At 50.7% G+C, this 23,867-nt stretch overlaps 6 protein-coding genes across 6 annotated transcripts; 3 read left to right on the forward strand and 3 right to left on the reverse strand.

The window, feature by feature from the left end:
* Positions 1 to 951: 951 nt before the first annotated feature.
* Positions 952 to 2,739, forward strand: PC9H_002980 (uncharacterized protein; the record flags this gene model as incomplete). Its single annotated transcript, XM_036772580.1, has 8 exons — positions 952 to 1,420; positions 1,474 to 1,556; positions 1,612 to 1,809; positions 1,866 to 1,953; positions 2,004 to 2,361; positions 2,413 to 2,457; positions 2,514 to 2,597; positions 2,652 to 2,739. The coding sequence occupies 8 exons, from the start codon at positions 952 to 954 to the stop codon at positions 2,737 to 2,739; spliced, it is 1,413 nt and encodes a 470-aa protein (XP_036634053.1).
* A 479-nt stretch (positions 2,740 to 3,218) lies between these two features.
* PC9H_002981 (uncharacterized protein) lies at positions 3,219 to 3,687 on the reverse strand (the record flags this gene model as incomplete). The annotated part of the gene is made up of 5 exons (XM_036772581.1): positions 3,219 to 3,248; positions 3,306 to 3,347; positions 3,402 to 3,508; positions 3,587 to 3,635; positions 3,685 to 3,687. 5 exons carry the CDS (start codon positions 3,685 to 3,687, stop codon positions 3,219 to 3,221), a joined length of 231 nt encoding a protein of 76 aa, XP_036634054.1.
* Positions 3,688 to 4,268: 581 nt separating this feature from the next.
* RER2 (cis-prenyltransferase) lies at positions 4,269 to 5,349 on the reverse strand (the record flags this gene model as incomplete). The annotated part of the gene is made up of 6 exons (XM_036772582.1): positions 4,269 to 4,388; positions 4,448 to 4,568; positions 4,620 to 4,721; positions 4,781 to 4,897; positions 4,952 to 5,094; positions 5,155 to 5,349. 6 exons carry the CDS (start codon positions 5,347 to 5,349, stop codon positions 4,269 to 4,271), a joined length of 798 nt encoding a protein of 265 aa, XP_036634055.1.
* A 162-nt stretch (positions 5,350 to 5,511) lies between these two features.
* PEX3 (peroxin) lies at positions 5,512 to 7,762 on the forward strand (the record flags this gene model as incomplete). The annotated part of the gene is made up of 7 exons (XM_036772583.1): positions 5,512 to 5,669; positions 5,731 to 6,259; positions 6,351 to 6,409; positions 6,654 to 6,854; positions 6,910 to 7,020; positions 7,071 to 7,620; positions 7,682 to 7,762. 7 exons carry the CDS (start codon positions 5,512 to 5,514, stop codon positions 7,760 to 7,762), a joined length of 1,689 nt encoding a protein of 562 aa, XP_036634056.1.
* Positions 7,763 to 9,268: 1,506 nt separating this feature from the next.
* Positions 9,269 to 10,131, forward strand: PC9H_002984 (uncharacterized protein; the record flags this gene model as incomplete). The annotated part of the gene is made up of 2 exons (XM_036772584.1): positions 9,269 to 10,015; positions 10,075 to 10,131. 2 exons carry the CDS (start codon positions 9,269 to 9,271, stop codon positions 10,129 to 10,131), a joined length of 804 nt encoding a protein of 267 aa, XP_036634057.1.
* An 11,738-nt stretch (positions 10,132 to 21,869) lies between these two features.
* PC9H_002985 (uncharacterized protein) lies at positions 21,870 to 22,222 on the reverse strand (the record flags this gene model as incomplete). The annotated part of the gene is made up of 2 exons (XM_036772585.1): positions 21,870 to 21,929; positions 22,013 to 22,222. 2 exons carry the CDS (start codon positions 22,220 to 22,222, stop codon positions 21,870 to 21,872), a joined length of 270 nt encoding a protein of 89 aa, XP_036634058.1.
* Positions 22,223 to 23,867: the final 1,645 nt, after the last annotated feature.

Genomic DNA, 23,867 nt, shown 5'->3' on the forward strand with positions numbered 1-23,867 from the left:
GACAACCTACCGGCAGGTTTTGGATTATACCCTAGTTTTCGCCCTTCGAACCACTCCAACAAGCAAGTAACGAGCCATGTGACAGGAAATTCTGCTTTCCTCGATTCCATTCTTTCTGTCGAGTAAAAACTTGGTATCATGCTTAGCTGCTGTTCAGCCGCTTCCCGTGGTCTTTTTCTCAGTTAGTTGGTAGGAAACAGTGCCGCTGAGTCTCAAACCACACATACCTTGACGCTGGTTTGGCGCTGGTTGTCTTCGAGTCTGCGGCGAGCAACTTGCTCATGCTTGAGGCAGTGGCTATACCATCAAGTATATTATACTTACAACTTGGACGAAATTGCAGTGTTTAATGCGCAAGCTTGACGATGCCACCAGTTCATAGGCGAGTAAAGCTAGTGAAGGGGTGTTGGTTCCGCAGAACGACCGGCAAGTCTCTAGCGCTTCTTCGACTTAAGTTCTTCTTAGCCCTTTCATCCACAAGTATTTTTCCGTTGGGACTGAGGCGCTTGCTAGGTCTTCGCGTCACCACGCTCAAGAACAGTACTGTCAAAAATTTTCTCCTTCAAGCCTTCCTTTCTTGTTGAGACATGGGGCATCATCTTATATTCATCCGATGTGAATTGGGACACCTCTTTGTGTGGGGGGTTTACGCGGCGATCACCCCTCATCATCGCCGTAAAGAGGGTCGTAATGGAAGTCTTTTTCTGGATATTAGAACATGACCCCCATGTGCTCTGCCTGACCTGCTGGTCCATCGCTATCGATGTCACCACATCGAAGAGAAATAGCACCACAGGCGCCCCAGGTAATGATGGACATGGTGAATGATAGTTCTATCCTTAGGTAGGGCTGGGCCAACCGGGAAGTATGTGGTTCCCACGGGTGTAAAGTCACGGAATCTTACTAATTTCCTTCTTTCAAAATCTCAGACATTCGACCACGAAGATCCCAATGGCCGCTAGATCACCACAGAAGAAAACTCGACCTGTGAAACAGGCGTCTGGGCCGCTGAGGCGCGCTTCAACGCGAAAATCGATACAGAACACAAGCGTCCTTGAGAACGACGTGTCGAGTGCAGCTGAAGGATCGGAGGCAGAAGCTCAAGTTAGTAAACGCGCTCCGAAGCGCCATCAGAAGAAGAGAACCACTCCAAGAAAAGCACCGTCTAAAAGGAAGAGGGAAGAAACGCCAGGAGAGGTCACGGACGACGACGTCGCCGCCGCCGATGATCCTGAGGAATACGACAGTGACGCGCTCGACGATGACTCAGATGACCTACGCGGCACGAAAACGAAAAGAAAGAAAGCGTCCTCTTCACCTCGAAAGAGACGGCGTACAAAGGTCACGTCGGATGACCCTGAATTGGCTGAAGGACAGGAAATCATAGGGAAGGTGGTTGAAGCCCCTAAGACAGGCCATGGTGCGCGTTTCCTCTTCAACTCTCCGCGTTCCCGAATCGCTCATCCGTAGCAGTGCCTGCTGGTCAAATATCCGGAAACACACTGAACTTCCTCCGCGATCTGAAGAAGCCAGAATACAACGACCGTCAATGGCGAGTTCTACATTTTGTTACCCGCGTTCGGTACTAACGCGTACGCTCTTAACGCCTAGGTTCAAATTGCATGGTGCGTGGAATATTTCTCGTCCATGATATACATATCTGACGAACTCCCTGTAGAGCCTGTGTACCGCGCTGCGGAGAAAGAATGGAAAGCTTTCATCGAATCATTCACCGACTTGCTCGCAGAAGTCGACGCGCAGGTACCTCACCTTCCTCCTAACGACGTCGTGCATCGGATATATCGTGATGTACGCAAGTGTTGCTAAAATCCCCGAGAGCATTCGCGAGTAACAAATATCTCTAGATTCGATTCAGCAACGATAAAACCCCTTACAAGACCGGATTTTCCGCGAGCTTCTCGAGGAGTGGTAGGAAAGGGATATTTGCTGGCTGTGCGTAGCTCCTTCCCATCCTCCACGCTTTTATCTAATATTTGCCTTAGACCACATGTATGTAGACTCTGTCAACGGAAGCCTGATCCCTGTCTTATACTATTTCGTAGTGCAGGTGATCATCTATCTTATTTCTCTTCCCCTCTCCGTTGAATCATACGGTGAAGTGAAACCGGGTGGCGAAAGCCTAATTGCAGCTGGATCCTGGTGTCCTGGCAAGAATGAACTGGCCGCGATCAGAGCCAACGTCCTTCGCAATCCAAATCGTCTCCGTCAAGTCATATCCGAACCCGAATTTGTTCGGTGGTTCGGTGCAGCGGAACGTCCTCCCGATGGCGAAAGATCGAACATATTCGGAATGGAGGATGAGTTGAAGGTTGCACCGAAGGGGATAGACAAGAACCACAAGTGCATTTGCCTTTCTTTTCTCCCGCCGTTTTCTAACAGCCTGCTATGTAGGGACATCGACTTACTGAAGTGCCGATCATTCGCTGTGGTTCATCGGTAAATCCCGCCGTTATGTGCCAAATACCATCTCATCTCATCCTTTCTTTTCACAGCTTTCTGGATAATGAGGTGCTCGATCCCGAGTTCAAGAACAAGCTCGCCGACGTTGCCAGAGTGATGATGCCGTTCGTTCACTGGTATGTCCACTGTCTTGTTCCTCATAATATAATACAGACTAAGTTTGATGAAAGTTTGAACGATATGATGACTGTCCCTCCTGACGGTGACGATGGTGACGAGGATCAGGATGAGCAAGGATCTGGGCAGGGTTCGGAGTGATATGGACGAGGCAGACTCAGTCTGGCCATGCTTTTTGATAACTAGCGTATTCGTTTTCTTTCACTGTACTTTCTTCTGTATCATATATTACCTTGCTCTTGCTCGAAGCTTTGCACCCTTGATTAACCGCATGGCTACGTAGACAGGTCCCGATACAACTTCGGTGAGACTATCCTTAAAAGAACTGCAACTCGGCACCATACAGCAGCATCAATCCAAGACCCAAAGAAACGATAGCGAAACGGCAGCCGAGGGCGCTTGAAGAGGGTACAGATGCACCGCCCAAAAAGTGCGCAGGTGCTTGCTTGGAAAGGACCTCATTCCCTCTCTCCCACGAGAATCAACGACTCCACCGAAAGGACTCCCTCGACCTTCAGGACAAGTTGATGAAGCAGGAAGAGTGGTCTTAAGCATTCGCAGGATCCGGTACAAAATCAGATCATATTCAGCCGATTACGCCTGGTCTATATGAAAGCAATCTATGCGTCCTTTGCGTACTGCTTAGCCCACTATCACGAACGCTAGGTCAGCATGCCACAAAAGGACTCAAATGCTGCGGGACGAACCTTCATTGAGGGAATTGGTTTCGACGGTTGCACGGAACGATGCTGAAGTATATATGTTTCAGTCAACTTCACTGCACGCAGGTCTAGCAAACGCACCTCATGGTCAGCGCTAACGTTCCATGTCGCATAGGTCAAGGCCAGAATTCCTCCAAAAGCGACAGCGGTATTTGATTTCCAGTTCGACGGTCGAACCCACCAGCCACCTAGAATATCAGAGATAACAGGCGAATGTCAGCCATTCGTCCCCCTGGGCAAGAGCATCCACTGCTCCCAGGACGCACCAGCAGGAGACCAGACTTCTTTCGGGTACGGATATCTTGGTTGCCCACCCTAGCCTACGCTTTAGACCAGTTTTGATAGTAATTATTCAAGGACCAACCATTGTACGAGAATTCGTGTACCAGGTAGGTTTGTGTAGGGTGAATGCCAGTGGCGGAGGTGAACGGCGCTCGGCGTTCAAACGCACTTCGTTAGTTACGTAAGATCGTCAAGGGGGTGAACAGGAGATAAAGGGGGGAGAGACAAGCAAATTAATATTTGAGTCCTACAAGTATTTCGAGGCAAAGATAATTGCGTTCTCAAGGGACTATATGGTAGTACTTCAAAGTAGTATCCCGACCGCTGCCTTAGGTTGCTGCCTTGACCTCACTTAGCAAAAGTCGATGGATGTTCTGACAATTTCTAGACCGTCTTCATACACCGATATGCCGTCGTAAAGCCTGCAGTCAGTTATTCCTTCCTTGACCTCCCAGTAGTTGCTAAGCCGTAAATTGTAAGCGAAGACCCGTGCTTGATTCCGAAGAATAGGTAACTGTCCCGCATCTAGGAGATGGCGCCGTGGCGACGAGGGTTGGAAATGGCATCCCCAGAATACAGTCCGAATTGTCATCTTAAGATTACCAGGGACAGAGAAGCGTCGAGGCCGAAAAGGTCAAACGAAGGAGATCAAATGGATGGTATACACTACGAGCTACTACGCGCCCAAGCTTTCCGTTGATAATCCAGTATCATCCGTATGAATTCCGTCAGACCAAAGTCGGGCCAATACGTTGGAGTAAAATGAAGCTGCGTATCTTCGCAACTCTAAGTCCGTATGAGTAACAAGTTACACCTTGTCATGCGAGGGGATGGCGGGGACGTACCTGCCAGAGCATGAAGTCGCTGAGTCGCTTAACGCCGCTTGTGCGAATCAAGACGTCTACTGGGGGACTCCCGGCGAGATTTGTTAACATCTCCGCATCAATATCTTTTTCTGTTATCTCTCTACGTGGATTGTCAACGTTGATCATTGGGGGGGGTGGTATGTCGACATACAAATTTGGAGGATCGGATTTCAAGGCGTTGCGTACGGCTGACTGTACGGCGGTTGTCATCTCATCGCGCGAGGTATATGGCATGCATAAATTGAGGATTGCACTAATTATTCAGTAAGTCGAGCTCTTGGTTTCTCGTGAAGCCGAAATCAACAGGCCTACCGTGTATTGTGGCGTGTCATATCCTCCACTTGTCTAGCTGCTACTTGGACATCTTCCGGCAACATATCCTTTCTCCCCACGATATTAAGTCGCACTCCGTACTGGTCTAACAAACTCCTGCAAAGAGGGATAAGCTCATCCCTTGCCGAGTATATTGACATACAGACGTACCCATGTTGAGAAAGTTCCCCCAATTTCTCCGCAGCGAGTCTCATGAGTGCGTTAACCTCCTCCGGGTCTCGTTTGAAATTCTCGATTGAAAACGCATATGCAGACACACATTTGATGTTCAAGTAATAGCACACCTCTAGCATCTAATCTCCAGAACCTTTAAGTCGTTCATTCCCTTCGGCAAAAAGGAAATTTTGATGCACCTTGGTGAGGGTTTCGTATCCATCTGTGTGACCTTGCTGCGCCAGCTTGTGGTTCATGCGAGCATACCTCCGGTTCCCGTCCATGACGAATGCAATGTGGTGAGGGACGGGGCCTGCTGCAAGGACCTTGAGCAGCGCATTGCGGCATACTTTCCGCGTCCAGTTGTAGAAGTCATCGGTCAAGTAAGAGAGCATTCTGGTATAAGAACCTGTTACAAGCCGCCACGCCAGACCACTGAGGCCCCGCTGCCCACGTGGGCTTCACATTTCACAGGCGCCTATCTTGAAACGCGCGTGTTTCGGGTAAGACACAACCGGGCTTTAGTACTACAACCCGCAAGACTCAAACCATTCCTCATGTTGAGTTCAGTCAAACAGTATGTGTCTGAGAAGCGGGCAACCTTCACAAAAGCTGCAGGAGTAGTAGGCAGCGTGTACTTGGCAGGCAAGTATGTCAGTGACCGGCTAGAGGAGACGAGGGAGCAGCTTATGCAGGAAAGGTCTGCAAAAGACAAGTGAGTTGTGATTTCCTTCATTTTGTGATGAGAGGCCTCATATATGATGGGGGAATACTAGTCTGCGACGTCGGTTCTACCAGAACCAGGAACATGTTTCTTTCACGGTTATGGCGTTAATATCAACGCTTTCGGAGCAAGTCGTCGAAGGCATGGACGTGGAGAGCGTGACTGGGGAACTCCAGGCGATGTCAAAGTCGGTCGTGAAGGCACCGTTATCAGCAAACCCTGGGACGACCACAATACTACCTCCGCAGCCGGCAGAAACGTCGACTTCAGACTCTCTAAACAATTCTGATCCCACACAATTCCATACGCCGATGATCGACTTGGATGCGCAGTCGGAGACGCACTCAGCCATCTCCTCAAACCCCTCAGAAGACGCAGTGTCAAATATGGAACACTCTTCTCGGAGCTGGATGACGGACAACATTTCCATCGCGCCGTCGTCTACGTCCGAACTTGTACAGCTAGAAACGCCGACAACGGATACTACTGACCCTATGTCTCTATCTGTGACCAGCTCGGACGCATTGAACACCCATCCTAATGGCCTATCAGAGTCTCTGATCAGCACCGGGAGCTCAATGGTGAGTTATCCTGACAGCGGCGCAACAGATGCCCGAGTGAGTTTCGCGTCCGCTTGGTGCTAGCTAGAGGCATCTAATGAATACTCAACAGTCGACGAGAGACCCGAGTTCCTCGACATCTTCCAGTACACGAACAAAATCAGAACTCTGGTTAGAAATAAAAATCCTGAGTACATACTACGTCTACCTACCATCACCCGTCACTAATCGGTTACACAGCTTTCACCCGCGTCCTAACAATTCTCTATTCGACAACTCTCCTTTCCTTGTTCACAACTATACAACTTACTCTACTCTCACGAGCGGCCTACGTTCAATCAGTACTTCAAACCTCCCGGAACGAGGAACGAGAAGAATTGATATCTTCGCTTTCACCGATGTCGTTACTCCTCAGCGGGCTTCGAGGCGGCGGCGAATCAGGTGGGCTTGAGGGTTTGTTGGCTTCTTTAGATATGGATGGCGACGGTGACGGAGAAGACGAGATCAGCGAAGAGGTGGAGCGGAAATTTTTGACGTTGAGTTGGTGGATGTTGCATGTCGGATGGAAGGATGTCGGTGAGAGGGTGAGGAAGGGCGTCGAAGATGCACTTGACGGGTAAGACCTTCCTTCGTTCCTACCAAATGAAGAACCGTCGCTCATTCCTTTACAGTGTATCCCTGAAAAGCCGATTGGGTATTGTAGATGTCCATAGGATTGTGTCAGACATACGCCGTCGTGTAGAACATGAGATCACTTTCGAGGGGACCGAGCGACGGATAGAGTGTGTTTTTTCTCCTCGCCTTTTTGATTGCTAACTCATCTTCGCCGTAGCTTTCTGTCGACACTATTGCCTCCGACCGCGGAAATGACCAACCGGGTTCTCTCCGAAGGCGGATTCTTTCCGACCCCTACCTTGAACCCCCACTTTCCGCCTCTACCGGGTTCATCCTCCCCTCCAGATCCAGACGTGGGACCTTCCACCTCACCGTCTCTTGCATCAGTCTCGTCGCATCATCCCCCACTTCACGCATCTTCTGCTACGGCTGCAATCCTACCCTCGTCAACGTCGATGCCTCCCGCCCGCGACGAAGACCCACAATTTTCGGCCTTGGTCGAAGAAACGCGTCGAACGATAGCTTCTCCTGATTTTGCGCGCGTCTTCGACGTGTGCATGGAGCGAGCCGTAGAGGTCTTATTTGACGACTTGGAGAAGGAGGTATATTTCCCCAATTCGATGCAGCAGCAGTTTGTGGCATCGGAAGGAAATAGTGGGGTATTGCCCGGAGGAGATGAAGTGAGGATCAAACTGGCGGCGCTATTGCCGGGCTTGACAAGGTGGAGCAGGGAAGTGTTAAACGGGCTGCCTAACACTCTCGTTGATGTGAGTCCTGCGAGAGGTTTCGCTCGTCATATTCGGAAAGCTGACTTACTGGTACACACAGACGTTAACGAATACACGCGAGACCGTCGCTTTGTCCGCTATTGTATTTACAAAGTTTGAGGATCGGTTCAATGGAAGATGAATGTGAGCTTGGTCCGTTGAATTTCTCATTTGGCACGCCCGATGGTCAGGCTGCTTGCGTAAATCTTCTTCAAGCCTTTCAGTGACTCCGTGATATGCTCGATTGGGATCGAACGCAGGAATAACCCAGAATAACCCCTAGACTCTTAGGATTCCTGAGTAATCGGCAAGTCCTTTTGTGGAAGTCTAGATGTACAGCTTCAACCTCATGTAAATTTGATACTAGGGGGATGTTGACAACAAAGTGTCGTGAGTTGTAAGTACTGTGTACCCCCTTTGTACTTTGATTGACCTACGGACGCCCGAGGTGTTCCCATTAGGCTCAAAGTACAATCCCTCTTCCTAGCGATCGGGTGTTCCTGGCTACAGCTCAAAGCTGTGGGTCCATATTTTGACTGACATCGCTTCGCATGTATTGTACTTTCACTTAAGATATGCTGCATCCATACGCATCAAACCTCAGGGTTTTGTGACCCTCTGTGACCGAATGTGATTATGTGTGACCGAAGAGATGCTGTTTTAGTGATTAGTTGCAGCATGAGGGTTTTCTTACATTCTCCTTGTTCTCTTCAGGCTTCCTCCCTCCCTTGGCTTTCTTCATGGCCCAATTGCCTAGATTTGCAAGCCATGACATTGGAGACTTTCTTTTGAAACCCATTTTTGGTGTTTTGCGACGCGACAGAGAGGACTGGCCACTTTCCCAAAGCGGAAATCACGTCTGGCCAATGTGCGCGACTGGTGCTTATGTTGATTGTAGCCCATACAGCTCGCATTAGTTCATTTATCAATTATTCAAAACTATGAAGTTTTCGGGCACGATTAATAAGGATTTTCCATGGTTCTCAAATTTCATGAAAAGGACGAGCGAAATTGTCAACCTCATTTCTTCATTTTGTCACACTATGTAACACTTCCCATGGGAAGGTTTGATGCGTATGGATGCAGCATATCTTACTTCCAAAGAGAAGCCAAAGCTGGCACAATCGCCCCGGTGTCACACGCCTCAATCAATAAGGCGCCTATTGTGGCAGGGAACTGTTAAGAAGGAGGATCAAACACCACAACTGCTAAGTGCCTAAGCGCACGTTCCACTTTCCTTTTCTAGCAGGTTACTTTCCTTTTCGATCGATCGGTTTGTATAAATATGTCCGAACCCCTTTCCACTACCTCAGCTTCAACTATATTGTCCAGAGCTGAGGTATGTTAATTCCTTGATATACCCAGGTATAACTAAGATACTCATTACTTATATCTACTGTAGAACTCGCATCGGTACTTACAGCTCGTTCTACATTCTTGGCGCAAACCAGCTACGGCAAGCAAAATCCACACTTTCCATGATTCAGAATTGTGGAAAAGAGGCCTGTTCAGCCAGAAAAAAACACGACCGAGCCTCCAAAGTACGCAGAATTTGTTTGGCCTTATTTGCACAGGCCTTGAACCCTTTAGAGCATGATTGTTCGCTACGCTCGCAATCACTCAAGCCTTCTTTCCGGAGTTGTGGAACATGAACCCTGATCTCACCTTCGACGAAAAGATCCAAGCTTTATTGGAGTACAATCCTCCTTCAGTCCAGGTGCCACCTGGATCAGAGGACGTTGAACAGCCACTCTCTTTCTACGACAAACATCTTTCATCAAACTTGGGCCTGAAGCGTGTTGTGCACCTGCCAACACTCCTGCACTCCATGTTGAAGGCGATGGACACCTGTCTGGACTTCATCGATGCTCATAAAATAGACTTGCCTCTCATCACTCATGGCGACGATTTCCCCTCCAAATGCCGCCGCGAGATCCTCAACGCTGATACGGAATCCATAGATGCATCGTCTATCGCCCAATTATACACAGAGACAACCGGCGGAAACTGCGAAGCGGTATCACCTATGCTATTCTTAACACCGCGATGCTCAATGTGGCTGCCTGCATTTGGGTTCACTCGTAATTACATGGCTGACAATCCGGCGGACCAGGCATTCACTGTTGAGGAATATTCAGTTTGCCTTGACATTGAGGACAAGGATATTTTCCTTTACCCGGAAGTGAAAGAATGTCTTACCGACGACAAATTGCAACTTCTTCGCCGATTGCTCAAAAGAGACCGCCGTCTGGCTACGTGGGAGTTTTTACCCTATACTACCCAAGCTATTGCAGTCATACAAAACCTTGGTGGTGCCAAGCCTTCGAGTTCCAGGACGACCACACCTTTCAAAATGTCCACCTACCCACCCATCGGGAAGTTCCATTTGCCCGTTGTTCCCCTTCCCTACGACGCGGAAACTACTCCTGGCCGTCCGCATATTTTGAGGCCTAGTTTGCGGGTCAGAAAATCGACGATATCCCCACCTCCAGCATATCATCGGCTGCGTAAGTCTGCATCATCCTGATTAATAACTGTAGGCCGGAGAATGACTGTAAGGGCAACCTCAAGATGGCCGACAGCGCAGGCCTAGCAGAGGGAGAATCCAAAGATAATGAATAAGGCTAACTACAATACATGAGAGGGCTGCTCACCTAGCAGAGGGAGAATCCAAAGAGAACAGGATAAGGATTCTCCATGCTAGGAAGCGAAGTATATACTGTAGTAGCGTGAGAGGAATGCAGGATAACTGTACAGTACACCAGCCACAAGTCCGAACAAATATCACAAGGTACAAGGAAACATGTGATAATGAAGTGGAGGGTAAATGCACAGGAGTCGTGCCAGCGACTTGGGGAAGTAAGGGCGAAGAGTAGTGAAGTGGGGGAAAAGGATAGAGGTAACCCAGACGAGCCCCAAAGAGTATAGATGAGTCCGAGCGAGTCCGAAGTGTCCGAGACGAGTCCGAGCGAGTCCGAAGTGTCCGAAGTGCGGGAAGACTCCGGAGTCACCGGACGCGGCTCGGATGCGAAAGGAGTGGGTGGAAAGGAAGTGGAAAGGAAAGGGAGCGAAAAGGAACGAAGGGGAATGAAGGGAATGTAGGTAAGAGTCCATGGAATGAAGGAAAGGAGAGAAAATAGGAGTGTCCCCTTACATCACCCCCCCTTCAAGGTTGCGGCGACCCGACGCGAAGATTCTTGCCTGCCGCGCCATGAATTCACCAACCCCGAAACTCCGGATTGCTGCGAGAAGATGTCGAAGTACGACTGCGCGGAGCCCGGAGCCTTCCGACTGCACCAACGCTCCCAGGACTGGTCCAGTGCTGCAGGAGTCATCCGGAGAGGTAGAGCAGTCGTCGGATTCATCAGACTCGTCCGGAGTACGCGTACTGCGTCCGGGTGACGATCATGGAAGTCCTTGACCTTCCGGGCGGCATGCTGGAGGTGTAAGGGCAACCTCAAGATGGCCGACAGCGCAGGCCTAGCAGAGGGAGAATCCAAAGAAATGAATAAGACTAACTACAATACATGAGAGAGCTGCTCACCTAGCAGAGGGAGAATCCAAAGAGAACAGGATGGGGATTCTCCATGCTAGGAAGCGAAGTATATACTGTAGTAGCGTGGGAGGAATGAAGGGTAACTGTACAGTACACCAGCCACAGGTACGAACGAATATCACAAGGTACGAGGGGACATGTGATAATGAAGTGGAAGGGGAATGTACAGGAGTCGTGCCAGCGACCTGGGGAAGTGGGGACAAGGAGTAATGAAGTGGGAAAGGAGGATAGAGGTAGCCCGGACGAGCCCCGGAGTGTATCTATGAGTCCGAGCGAGTCCGAAGCGTCCGAGCGAGTCCAAGGTGTCCGAAGCGAGTCCGAGGCGAGTCCGAGGCGCGGGAAGACTCCGGAGTCACCGGACGTGGCTCGGATGCGAAAGGAGTGGGCGGAAAGGAAGTGGAAAGGAAAGGAAGCGAAAAGGAACAAAGGGGAACAAAGGAAATGTAGGTAAGAGTCCATGGGATGAAGGAAAGGAGAGAAAATAGGAGTGTCCCCTTACAGGAGGTTGCTCGCGGGCTCCCAGGAGTCGTGCTCGATACCATAGCCTCGCCAGCGCACCAGATACTTCAGGACCCGACCGAACCGTCTGCTATTTCGGACCTCTTCTACCTCATGCTCCTCTTCTCCGTCAACGAGCTGCGGAGGTGGCGGAGCGACAGGGCGTCTACCTGGGATGGGGTCCGGAACGAAGGGAGAGAGTTTGACCACGGGGAAGACGGGGTGGAGACGGGATAAGCCCGGGGGGAGCTGGAGTCGATACGCCGCCTTGCCAACCTTCCGGACGACCTTGTAAGGACCGAGTCGTGCGTGTCCGAGTTTCCGGGAGGGTCGGGCAAGGTTGATGTCCAACGAGTCCAGCCAAACCTTGTCACCCGGTTGGTACTCCGGAGCAGGAGTCCGACGCTGATCATAGTAACGCTTCATGTCATCCTGAGCCTTGACCAATGCAGACTGAGCTTCATCAACTGCAGACTTCATCCGATGTACAAACTCGTTTGCGGACTCCATCCGAGATGGTGGCTGATGAGGTTCGAACCCGAGGCGAGGATGTCGGCCAGTATCTAGGAGGAAAGGTGACTGCTGAGTCGACGCGTGGACCCGGTTGTTGTACGCAAACTCCGCCATAGGTAGGAGGCGAGCCCAGTCGTCCTGGCGCTCTCCAACGAAGATCCGGAGATAGGACTCGAGTTCCTGGTTAGTCCGTTCCGTTTGTCCGTCGGACTGAGGGTGGTACGCAGTGGAGGCAGCCAGCTTGATTCCGAGCATCCGGTAGACTTCCTGGGTGAACTCTGCAACGAACTGCGGACCCCGGTCGGACACAACAGACCGAGGGAGTCCATGCAGCTTCCAGACGTTCTGCAGGTACAAGTTTGCGGATCCGAGGGCAGACACTGTGGTGTGAGTCGGAATGAAGTGGGCGCGTTTGCTTACGGAGTCGACCACATTCATGACAGCGTCAAATCCATCGGACTCCGGAAGCTCAACGATGAAGTCAACACTCAGGCGATCCCAGCGTTCATCCGGAATGGGAAGCGGATGAAGTTCACCCATGGGCGGATGCCTTTGGGCCTTCGTCCGGAGACAGAGGTCGCAATGGCGGGTGTAGGATCCGACGTACCGGGACATGTTGGGCCACCAGTAGCTGCGTGAAACGAGCTCTAGGGTCTTCCATCTGCCAGCGTGTCCTGCGACCTTAGTGTCATGGTGCTGGGCTACAATGGTCCGACGCAAGTCCGGTGAGTCTGGAACGTAGATCTTACCCCGGAACATCAGGAGTCTGTCCGATTGAGACCATTCCGCGCTCCGGACTGTCTTGCAACTGCCCTGGGTCTTCTTCAGCTCCTCCGCCGCCTTTGCCACTGCATTTTCAAACTTCGCATTCCGCACTCCAGTCCGGATAGCCGTGAGGATATCCTTCTCCTCCCCTTCAAGAGTGACACCCGTGGCACGGACGGCAAAGTAGGACGGCTTAAGTAAAACCACATCCTTGTTGTCATCCTTACCATCCGAGTGATCCGAGCGGCGCGAGAGAGCATCCGGCTTACCCATTGTCCGACCCGGACGGTGCTGGAGAGTGAAGTCGAAGCGGGAGAGGTATAGCGACCAGCGGGCTTGACGACGATTGAGTTTCTGGGCCTTGATGAAGTACTCCAGGTTCTTGTGGTCCGTCCAGATCTCGAACGGAGTCTCTGCGCCTTCCAAGTAGTGTCGCCATTCTTCGAGTGCCCGGATGATTGAAAGCATCTCCTTGTCGTGTATTTCATAGTTCCGCTCCGCAGCCTGTAGACTTTTAGAGTAGAATGCGACAGGATGCCATTTACCATCATCCGGATCCAGCTGTGACAAGACCGCACCCGTAGCGTAATCCGACGAGTCCGCTTCAACCCGGTAAGGCCGATCCTCCTTCGGAAAGACCAGAACGGGCTCCAAAGTGATCAGCTCCTTGATCCGAAGAAATGCGGATTGAGCGGAGTCGTTCCACTGCCATTCCTTTGCGCAAGTGAGGTCGAAGAGAGGCCGGGCGATATGCGAGTAGTCCTTGATGAAGCGGCGGTAGAAGTTGACGAACCCGAGGAAGGATTGGAGTTCAGTCCGAGTCCGAGGGGTCGGCCAGTCCGCAACTCCGGAGACCTTCACGGGGTCCATCTCGATCTTACCCTCAGAGATGACAACTCCGAGATACTCCACCTTGGTCTGCTCGAAGTCGCACTTGTCCGCTCGGAGGAAGAGCTTGTTCCGCTGGAGGATCTCTAGGACTCGCTTGAGAACCCGGCGATGCTCTTCGCGCGTCTTGGTGTAGATCAGAATGTCATCCAGATAGATAATGACCACACCTTCCGTAATGAGCTCCAGGAAGAGGTCGTTCATCATGGTCTGGAAGGTGGATGGGCTATTTGTTAGTCCGAAGAACATTACCAACGGTTCAAAGAGTCTGCGCGTAGTCCGGAACGCGGCCTTCCACTCGTCGCCCTCCTTGATCCGGACGTTGTTGAAACCCCACTGGACGTCGAGCTTGGAGAAGTAGCGAGCGTTCCGGAGTTTATCCACCAAGTCCGAGATGAGCGGAAGTGGGTACCGATTCTTGACCGTCATGCTGTTGAGCTTCCGGTAGTCCTGGACCAAGCGGAGCGATCCATCCTTCTTCTTAACAAAGAACACCAGGGCAGCCATGGGCGACTTGCTGGGGCGGATCCGACCAGTCCGGAGATTTTCTTCCAGGAATTCGTCCAGCTGTTTCTGCTCCGTCGGGGACAGTGGGTAGCACTTGGTAGAGGTCGGTTCCGCTCCGTCCAGTAGCTCAATGGCATGGTCCCACGGACGCGGCATGGGCAGTTCATCAAAGGATTCCTTTGCGAAGACGTCCTCGAATTCCTGGAGGAAGTCCGGGACTGCGCTGTTCCGAGGATTGTGGGGTTTGTTGCGCTGGAAAGCCAATGCGAGGCGCTGCGAGACTGTCTCCGAAGCCCGGACGTGTTCTTCCCGAAGACTCCGAAGGTACTCCGGAGTCGGAGGAGGAATAGCCACGAAGATACGGTCACCCCTCTCAAGTCCGGAGTCGTCCGGAGTTGTGACATTGTCATCCTCATCATCATCCTCGCAGTCCTGAAGCTCTGGGAGATCATCCGAGTGCAGTTCCTCAACCCTTGGCATCGGACCCGTACGACACTCCCGGAGTCGTACGGACTCCTTGCGTCGGGTCAGCTTGTCATGGCGGAACTCCTTCCGACAGGTGTCGCATCCGGACGGACAGCGGCTCATGGTCACCTCCTTTGTCTGCCAGTCAATCTCGGGGTTGTGCTTCCGAAGCCAGGTGTATCCGAGGATGATGTCCTGCCGTCCGATGTTAGTGACTGCGAAAAGCATCCGTTCCGTGTGATCCTTGAACCGGAGTACAAGGTCCACGACTTCGGAGATGGATCCGTTTTCGTTTGGTGATCCGTCAACGTTGAAGACCGGAATCGGAGCGGACAGCTTGCGCCGGGTGAAACCATGGGCATCAGCGAAGCGCGGATGCATGAAGACTCCGGTGGCTCCACAGTCCACCAGGGCCTGCAGGGTGCATCGGTGTTGTGTATCCGTGCTCTGCACTTCAACGGGTATATCTAGCGAAAGCTTGCTGGGCAGCGCGGAGATCTTATAGCTACTGGGTAGCCGCCGTTCCCACTGCGGGCGAAACCTTCGGAGTGTGCGGATGGTAACCGGAGTTGTTTGCTTAGCGTCGGACGAATCATCGGAGTGATTGGAATCGTCTATTTCGTCTACGCTAAGACAAGCAAATCGGTTATTTACCAATGAGGTCGCACTGATCACTCGTTGGTCCGGACAAAATCCGCCGTGTCCGATTCCTCAACCGGGGCCGTTCCCTCATCGTCTATTCCTTCCGAGGTCCCCGCACTTTCTACAACATCGGCCGCGGTCAGGAGATCTTCGATGGCGGACATCCGCTCCTCAGTGGTCATGAACCGGACGTCGTACCGAAGTGGGCACTCGCGGGACATGTGGCCGGGCTTGCCGCATCGGTAGCAGAGCTGTGAAGCGGCGGGCCGGGAGCGGGTGTGGTTGACGTCCATGGGGACGCCGGGTGAGAGAGCCTTCGGAGGAGGCGGAAGTTGGAAGCGGGGTTGCAGAGGCGGGAGCTGAGTCCGAGGTGCGGGGAGTACACCCGCAGGAGTCCGAGCGACTCCGGAGCTGGCTGCTGGTCGGACGAGGGATCCGGAGTGTCCGGAGTTTCCGGAGTGCACGCCAAAGTGGAAGGATTGGTTAGCAGCACGGTTGTCAGCAACCCGCTGCGCTGCCTTGTACCATTCCTCGAAGTCATCCTCGTCCGGACAGTCTGCGGACTCGGCAACGCGGCTCTGGATGATGGAGTCCAGTCCGCGACGGAACTTCATCGTGATGTTGGAGCCTTCGGAGTATCCGGACTGGTCTACAAGGTCCCGGAACTCATCGAGGTACTCCTGGAAAGTCCGACGCCCTTGGTGGTACCGGGTGGACTCCAGCTTGAGCATGGCGGCTTCGCGTTCCCGATCCGGAAGGAAGCGAGTCCGGAATTCGGTCGCGAAGGCGGCCCAGGATTCGAAGTACGGATCCTTCAGACTCCGGAGCACCATGTCCGCGTACTCCTTAGCTCGATCCTTCTGGAAGAAGGAGAGACACCAGAGGATTTTGGCCTGCTCAGTCGGGAAGTGGTCCGGACAGAGCTGGAAGTAGATGGAGCATGCGTTGTAGAACGCGCGACCATCCTTGCGGTTTCCGTCAAAGATCGGGGGAGAGGCGGGCTTCAAACGGGAACGCGGGGTGATTTCGGATCGACTCGGGGCGTGCTGGGAGGCTTCAGTGCCCCTCAGCTCGGAGTCCGGAGTCGTTTTCGGAGTGGTCGGATGGGGTGTTAAGAGGAGTCCTTCAATTCGGGCAAGTGTATCCTGGATGGAACTGATTTGGGTTTGGTGTTCGTACGTCTGAGCCCACAAGGTCTGCAAAGTCTCGGAGTCCGGTCCTGAGGCGACTGGCTCGGATGGCGGGATCTGGCTGGAAGCGCCCGGCATTTCGGAGTCGTCAGGGGAGCGAGGGATGAAGTTCCTTGGGTCCTCAGATGTAGGTGGGAGTAGCAGGAGAGCGTCCGGAATGTCCGCAAAACCGGAGAGACGTCGGGAACAAGTCCGGAGTGGCGCAGGACGTTTTCCGTAGGGCTCTGGTGCCAGGATGGGAGATCCTGTTCTGCTGTAAGGGCAACCTCAAGATAGCCGCACAGTGCAAGCCTAGCAGAGGGAGAATCCAAAGAAATGAATAAGACTAACTACAATACATGAGAGAGCTGCTCACCTAGCAGAGGGAGAATCCAAAGAGAACAGGATGGGGATTCTCCATGCTAGGAAGCGGAGTATATACTGTAGTAGCGTGGGAGGAATGAAGGGTAACTGTACAGTACACCAGCCACAGGTCCGAACGAATATCACAAGGTACGAGGGGGCATGTGATAATGAAGTGGAAGGGGAATGTACAGGAGTCGTGCCAGCGACCTGGAGAAGTGGGGACCAGGAGTAATGAAGTGGGAAAGGAGGATAGAGGTAGCCCGGACGAGCCCCGAAGTGTATCTACGAGTCCGAGCGAGTCTGAAGCGTCCGAGCGAGTCCAAAGCGTCCGAGCGAGTCCAAAGCGTCCAAGCGAGTCCAAAGCGTCCGAGCGAGTCCGAGGCGAGTCCGAAGTGCGGGAAGACTTCGGAGTCACCGGACGGGGCTCGGATGCGAAGGGAGTGAACGGAAGGGAAGCGGAAAGGTAAGGGGACAAAAGGAAAGGAAAGGGGATGAAGGAAAGGGGAAAGGAACGAGGAGGAAGGGGGCGGGACAGGGGGAATAGGAGAAAATAGGAGTGTCCCCTTACAGCACTGTTGTTACGACTCGTTGAAGGGGTGACATGGCTGCACCACAGGACTTTCTCCACGATGTTTGCCAGCGCCATCTACTACTCCTCAGCATCCAGTATGGTGTCTACTCTTCCCCTAACCCTGCTACATTCTTTTGATGTGGTCATCGACCCAACTTTATTGGAGCGAAGCGGGCTTGTTTCAAACCCAATGAATATGTGCAACTCAAGCTTACCTCTCTTATTACCAGAGGCGCCACCGGCACGGTTCACGAAGGGATATTAGAGGTCTATCATGATGACAGGGAGCTGATAACTTACAGTGTTGTGGCCAAATTAGCCTTCAGAGACTCTCAGATTGCACGCATGAGGCACAAGGCAAACATCTATGAACACCTTACTAAGGCGGGCTGTTATGGTCCAACGTTTCTTTTCTTTCTACCTCTCCTTATCTTATCGGGCACATGATGTATTACCCAAGCATAGCTACTTACGATATGTTATTTACATCATCCGGGCCGTCTTGCTAACAGTCTCAGTCAGCGCCTTGCCGCTACTGCATGGGCGCAGTCAACAAGCGTCATACCTCATGCAGCTGAGCTAATCATTCCATGGAAAGATGGTAGGACACAGCATGTAGATAGACATGAGGACGTAGCATGTATAGTAGTATATAAGTACCCTAATAAACACCCAGAAATGATAACTCGTTCTCTTGGGAATACCACTAGTACTAGTGCCTAAGTCAGTGTCTTCGTTCTTGCTCCTCACCTCTTACCTCTCAAAATCTACTACTTCTCACTCTTATTCTTGTTGGGTCCGCGTACGCCCTTGTAGTGTATTAGCGTCGCTCTAACACGGGCGTTTGTGGGATCCCAAGATATTATGGGATATTCGAAGACTTGCATCATGGTCCTGTGGTACTGGTGATGAGCCATGAGGGATTCTGGCTATGCCACTGGATCCCTGAGGGTTCGGGGAGCAAGGTCCTGATGTTGTGGAGGTATGGAATTGCCCATACATACACGCCTTTTCATACTAATTTTTGCGAATATCCTAGGAAATGATTTCTTCTAGCGATGAAGGAGATACATCACGCGGCCGTTTGTCATAGAGATATTCGGCTGGAAAACCTCTTGGTTAATGCTGATGGGGTGGTTTGCATCATTGATTTCGACAAGGCCGACTTGACTTCTTCTGTGGGCGCTAGGAAACGGGAGTATGAGCACTTGGATGATCTCTTGGCGGGGAGCTACACCCCTCCGGGTTCATTCCCTAGTCCCAAAACCGCAAGTTCGGGGTTGGGTCTTTCTCCTTCGCCTATTCCTGGATCTGATTGACGTCAATAGTATGTACTATCCACGACGTTGCCGCCGAAGCGCTTTGCGATAGCTCTGGTTACCTACACGAAGATATCATCTTGCAGGCAGTGCATGCGTCCGAAATCAGAGTCGCGGCTAACTTTTGAACATCATCTCCAGGTTGTCTCGTATCGAGCGCCGCCAGAACCGAATCAACAGCCAGAACCTCACCTCACCTACAAGTACCAATCCTCACAATGAAATTATCTTCACTGTAATTGTACTCTCTTGCATACAGCAAAGCCATCTACGAGCCAGATATATTTCGCCCCACAGTGTCATGATCCGAGATTGCGAATCTACATAGCGTACTTCCTATAGCGGTCTTGCATCCAAAAAATGATGGCCAAATTTTCCTTTGAAATCCTTTCAGCAGCCATCCTCCTCTCCATTTGGCAGACCACCGACTTTTCTAGCCCAATTCTAGCCTACACGCGAGTTAACCACCGCCACTTGTGGTTTTCCTATGTCAACCGCAAAAGCATCTCTAACCATCACCCCAGCAGCGGAAGTCATGACGATGTTCCTCCTCGAATCTTGATATGTATGAGATCTGGGTTCACATTTGCCCATGTTCGATGTCAGCGTACAAGGTGGAGCACGGAAGTGCTAAAAGGCTGCCTAGCCCTCGTTGATGTGAGCCTTGTGAGTGTTTTCGCTCATCATATTTGCAAAGCTGACTTATCGGCGCACACAGACATTAATGAATACATGCAAGACCGTCGACTTGAATTAACAAGGTTTGGAGCTCTGTTTAAATGGAAGATGAATGTGAGGTTAGTTCGTTGCACTCATAACTTGACACACCGGAGGGTAAGGTTTTTTGGCGTAACCCCCCTCCCCTGGGGTTTCCGTGACTCCTGCTAGGCCGGATCAGTTTAAATTTCGAACACGATAATACCCCAATAAATTGCCCCTAGAATAACTGCAGAACTCACTATGTGATGTCTTGTTCGCTGCCTTGCTCTATCCTGGGGCCCCTTCTGACTATTCACTAATGTTTCATATATTTGTTGGATCTCAAGAGCTCGATGCACACACAACTTCCACCTCCATTTGAAACTGCACCTTTCCTTCCTTTTTAGACCATTGTGGTACACAGGAGTTATAATAATGCTAGTGACCTAGATGCGGGAGATGTCTATAGCCACAGTGAGTGACTGGATATCTGCATTTGCATTTGTCCAATACATTGTTATGGTCCGGTCTGTTCCGAATATTATCTTTCTCGATATCTTATCTAAACGCGCAGGACGCGCCTATTACTAATTCACATTACGGTACCTTAGTAAGATCCTTACACACAACACATGTCCGCAGTACATTACCAAGCACCCTCATGGAATCGGTGCGTGTTCCATGGAAAGACGGCTGCAGTAGGCATGTAGTAGTACATGAGGGTTACGCATGTATCTTAGTATTTAAGCACCAATAACAGGCCCTAGAACGCTAGCTCGTTCTCTTGGGATTTCCACTAGTAATAGTGAGAACTAAGTCAACTAAGCTACTTCGTCTATCTTTTGGGTTTTAGTATTCTTGTAGGAGCCACGTTAGTCTTTGACTAGTGTCGCCCTAACATACATGGTATCTTCAATTCTAGATCCATTGCTTCTAGCATCGCTTGGGAAGTTCTAATTATAATAGTATAACCATTTCCGTGGTCCTGGTTTCGCCCTCCCTCCGCAGCGTGCAGTTGCTGATGGCTGGTCTTCATGTTCAACATTCAGCACTTTGAGAGGCCTAGTTGGTTGTTTGCCTTTGGCTTAATCATGCCTAAAGATACGCGGCAGTAACCTTTGCCTGGGATTGCTATTTTCTGTGTCAGAGGATGTGCGGTAAGCAGCTTGAATCACTTGTCAGGGTTGTAGTTGATGACATTTTAGAAGAGAAGTTTAGCCCATCACTTCAGTATCAAATCACCGGCACCCCAGAAGATGGACATATTGAATGATATGTCAAATATTACCACTTTATCATCGGCACTGTTCTTCGTCCATATAACCATATTCGCCACCGCTGATTTGGTCAATCAGTCGTGTCGTCTCGCATAAAAGACAGGTATCTAAAGGCAATCACACTCTCCAACTCACACTGAGGTTTCTACTTCCAAGGTGAGCCTGTGGATCCCCATGTTGCCCGCTACCACTCACTACTCACACATGCCCCATCGCAGTTCTCTGCATTTTCAAAACACAAGCAAAACCATCATCTGCAGCTATGACCTGGGTGTCCAACTGATCTGGCAAGACTGCCAAAGTCGCTATAACTTCCAACAATACGTCTGGCGGGTACACCACACCCTACGAAATCTATACAGAGTCACAGGACGTGCTAGAGACTCGGGGAAATAATCACTGGCGCCAGGACGGCGTTGAAACTGCTAGCGTCACTTTTGAGAACAGTACTAACAAGTTCGAGACGGAGGTGAATTCACAAGACCTCCTCATCATTTATAGCAACGCGTATATTGTTATTCCTAACATGAAGGTCAGTTGCGTTTGTTTGTGATCAGCATCTGGATTTTGTTAACATGCATAAAGCTGCAGCAAACGTGGTTCAAATGAGCAGCAGCTTGGTTCGTCTATCCATCGGAGATGATGTATAGTGGTGACACTCTGCTGAGTTGGTGGATGGCTAGGAATAAATATAACTTGCGGGTTTGGTGTATATCAATAACTGAGTCTCACCGTTTCAACAAAGTATTGACAACGGATCCCAAACTAAAGCACTGTTTGTGTTTAGCCAAGTCAGATACAAGTTTTACACACAATACATTTGGATTATTTTGGCTTCGGCCTCTGTGATGTATAGACCTACCATGTATCATATTTGTTGGTCCGCTTCACAGATGTTAGGGGATCGTTTTGAATGTCTGAATAGACAGAAGATGTATATGCGTGTCTCTCTTACTCTTGTCAAAGCCATCCGAGGGTAATACGACTTGAGTGCCAATTCACATTGATCAGATGTTACTGATACACATCAAAAACCGTAGGTAGGAGGAACCAGTTGATGCCAGCCGTTGAAGCCTGCACTCAGGTAAAGTGCACTTGCTATGATTGCCACAGAGCGTTAGTTTCACAAACATCGGTGCGTCAGCACGTCTACTCACCTCCGCGGTCGGAACCCTGATGAACGTGTCAGAGTAGACCAGAAGCAGGTCATTTCCTTTGACATCATTGACTGTGAGGGTCTTGTTCTTGAACCGCACCACAACTGTCTCAGTAGCGTTTGCAACCTGGTTCCAGTGGTTCTTGTGCCAGGCCTCTAGCTCATGCTCGATTGCGTAGAAGCCAGTTGCACCACCACGGGACGGAGACATTGAGGCATGTGCCAGCTTGGTTGGAGACCCAGACCATGATTATACGTCAGATTCTAGAGGAGGCGGGTGTCAGTTGGGTTCAATTGGCTGCGTAGAAGGTTGAGTGATCGATAGAGTTTGGATCCACAGCTCACCTCTGGAGGCTGAGATACTGATGCAGGAAGCTCGAGCTTGGGGGTTGGACATTGTCCGCCTCTCCTTTTATATCGGCAAAGAAGAACACAACGGAATGGACATTCAGCTTGGACTACCTGTGCTGAAACAAAAAGTTACTAGAAATCCTTCCACAAGCACGAACTATTTCGCCAAGTAATGGACCGGCGTTGGGAGAACTCCTAGGAAAACAATAAAAGCGACCACCGTCAGGATGATCTTCCAAGGTCTCGAAGAAAAGCAGGGGCTATGGTCTAATATCTTTCAGCATTGCTTTTGATCTAGAATCATGGCTGGCTTGCCTAAGGTGCAGTGCGGGATCAAGCCCAAGCTTCCGAGACGTTGTCCTGAATCTAGGATGTCCATGACTCTCATCTCGTCGGGCAGTTTCTAGAATCCAGTTAGTGATTGGTTTTCCCGGTGTAGAGCATGTCAAACTAGTAGCGGATGTACAAAATGCTCCTCTTCACCTCTGAAATAGAATTCAAAGTTAGCCGACATCAAATGCATTGTGGATGGTATCTTGGTACATATATGGTGATTCAAGTTGAATTCCATAAATTATTTCTTGACCACTGGTCAATTCCAATTTTAACCTTATCGATCATGCGATCATGATTCAAAGGCGCGACCAGGGCTGACCAGGGCGTGATCGTCGCTGGCAAGGGTCGCTGGATCCCGGAGTCCCAACATTGGCAAGCCGCCACCAGCGCCTACTAAATTACACCTGTGGAAGTTTGAGTCCTTCCCTATCCCTCGTTCAAAGTTTTACAACTGCTTTGCACTACACGAACGCCCGAAACAGGGTATGGTTGCATTTTACATGTATATGTGCTTACTATGTCTAGTTTCTCTAGGTCCTTTGCTGATAATGATTGCGGCGGCCAATATTTAAAGGTTTTGAGTAGTCAGAAGACATACAAGATGGTCGACATCACAACGTCTTGACCAGCGTTGTTGAGAACCGGAGAAGAGACACGAACCGTGCATTTCTTTGCGTGGTGTTTTCAAGGAAATGACTTGTCATGGCGGCTTATTTACCCTTGAGGAAGAAATCAATGTTTCAGATTTGCGTGCTTGATCTCGGCAATGTCGTCTAATTGATACGCCGATTCGCGGAAAACCACTAGTAAGACTGGGGTGGAGAGCTTGACAACATGAGTTATCTTTCATCCTATTCACGTTGATTTGGCCGCCCATACAGGCCTGCCTCGTTCTACTGGATTATTCACGTTATATGTCTGCATTTATCTTCCCTTCATATCTCCCACCATCTCGGAAATATATTTTCCATGGCTTCGGTAGCAGACGAGAAGACATGCGGAGCTGCTTGCTGTCAGCCTTCGTAGAATAGTCATCCCCTTCACCGCGGCCTGGCTTACCAGATCACAGTGCTACACAGGAGTTATAGAACCACCGGCAATTTATGGCCCATGGAAGAGCGGTGTACTGCTCTCAATGATGGTGAGTGACTAGATGTCTTCATTCGCAT

The sequence above is a fragment of the Pleurotus ostreatus genome (genome assembly GCF_014466165.1).
Source record: "Pleurotus ostreatus strain PC9 chromosome Unknown scaffold_2, whole genome shotgun sequence".
Lineage (NCBI taxonomy): Eukaryota > Fungi > Basidiomycota > Agaricomycetes > Agaricales > Pleurotaceae > Pleurotus > Pleurotus ostreatus.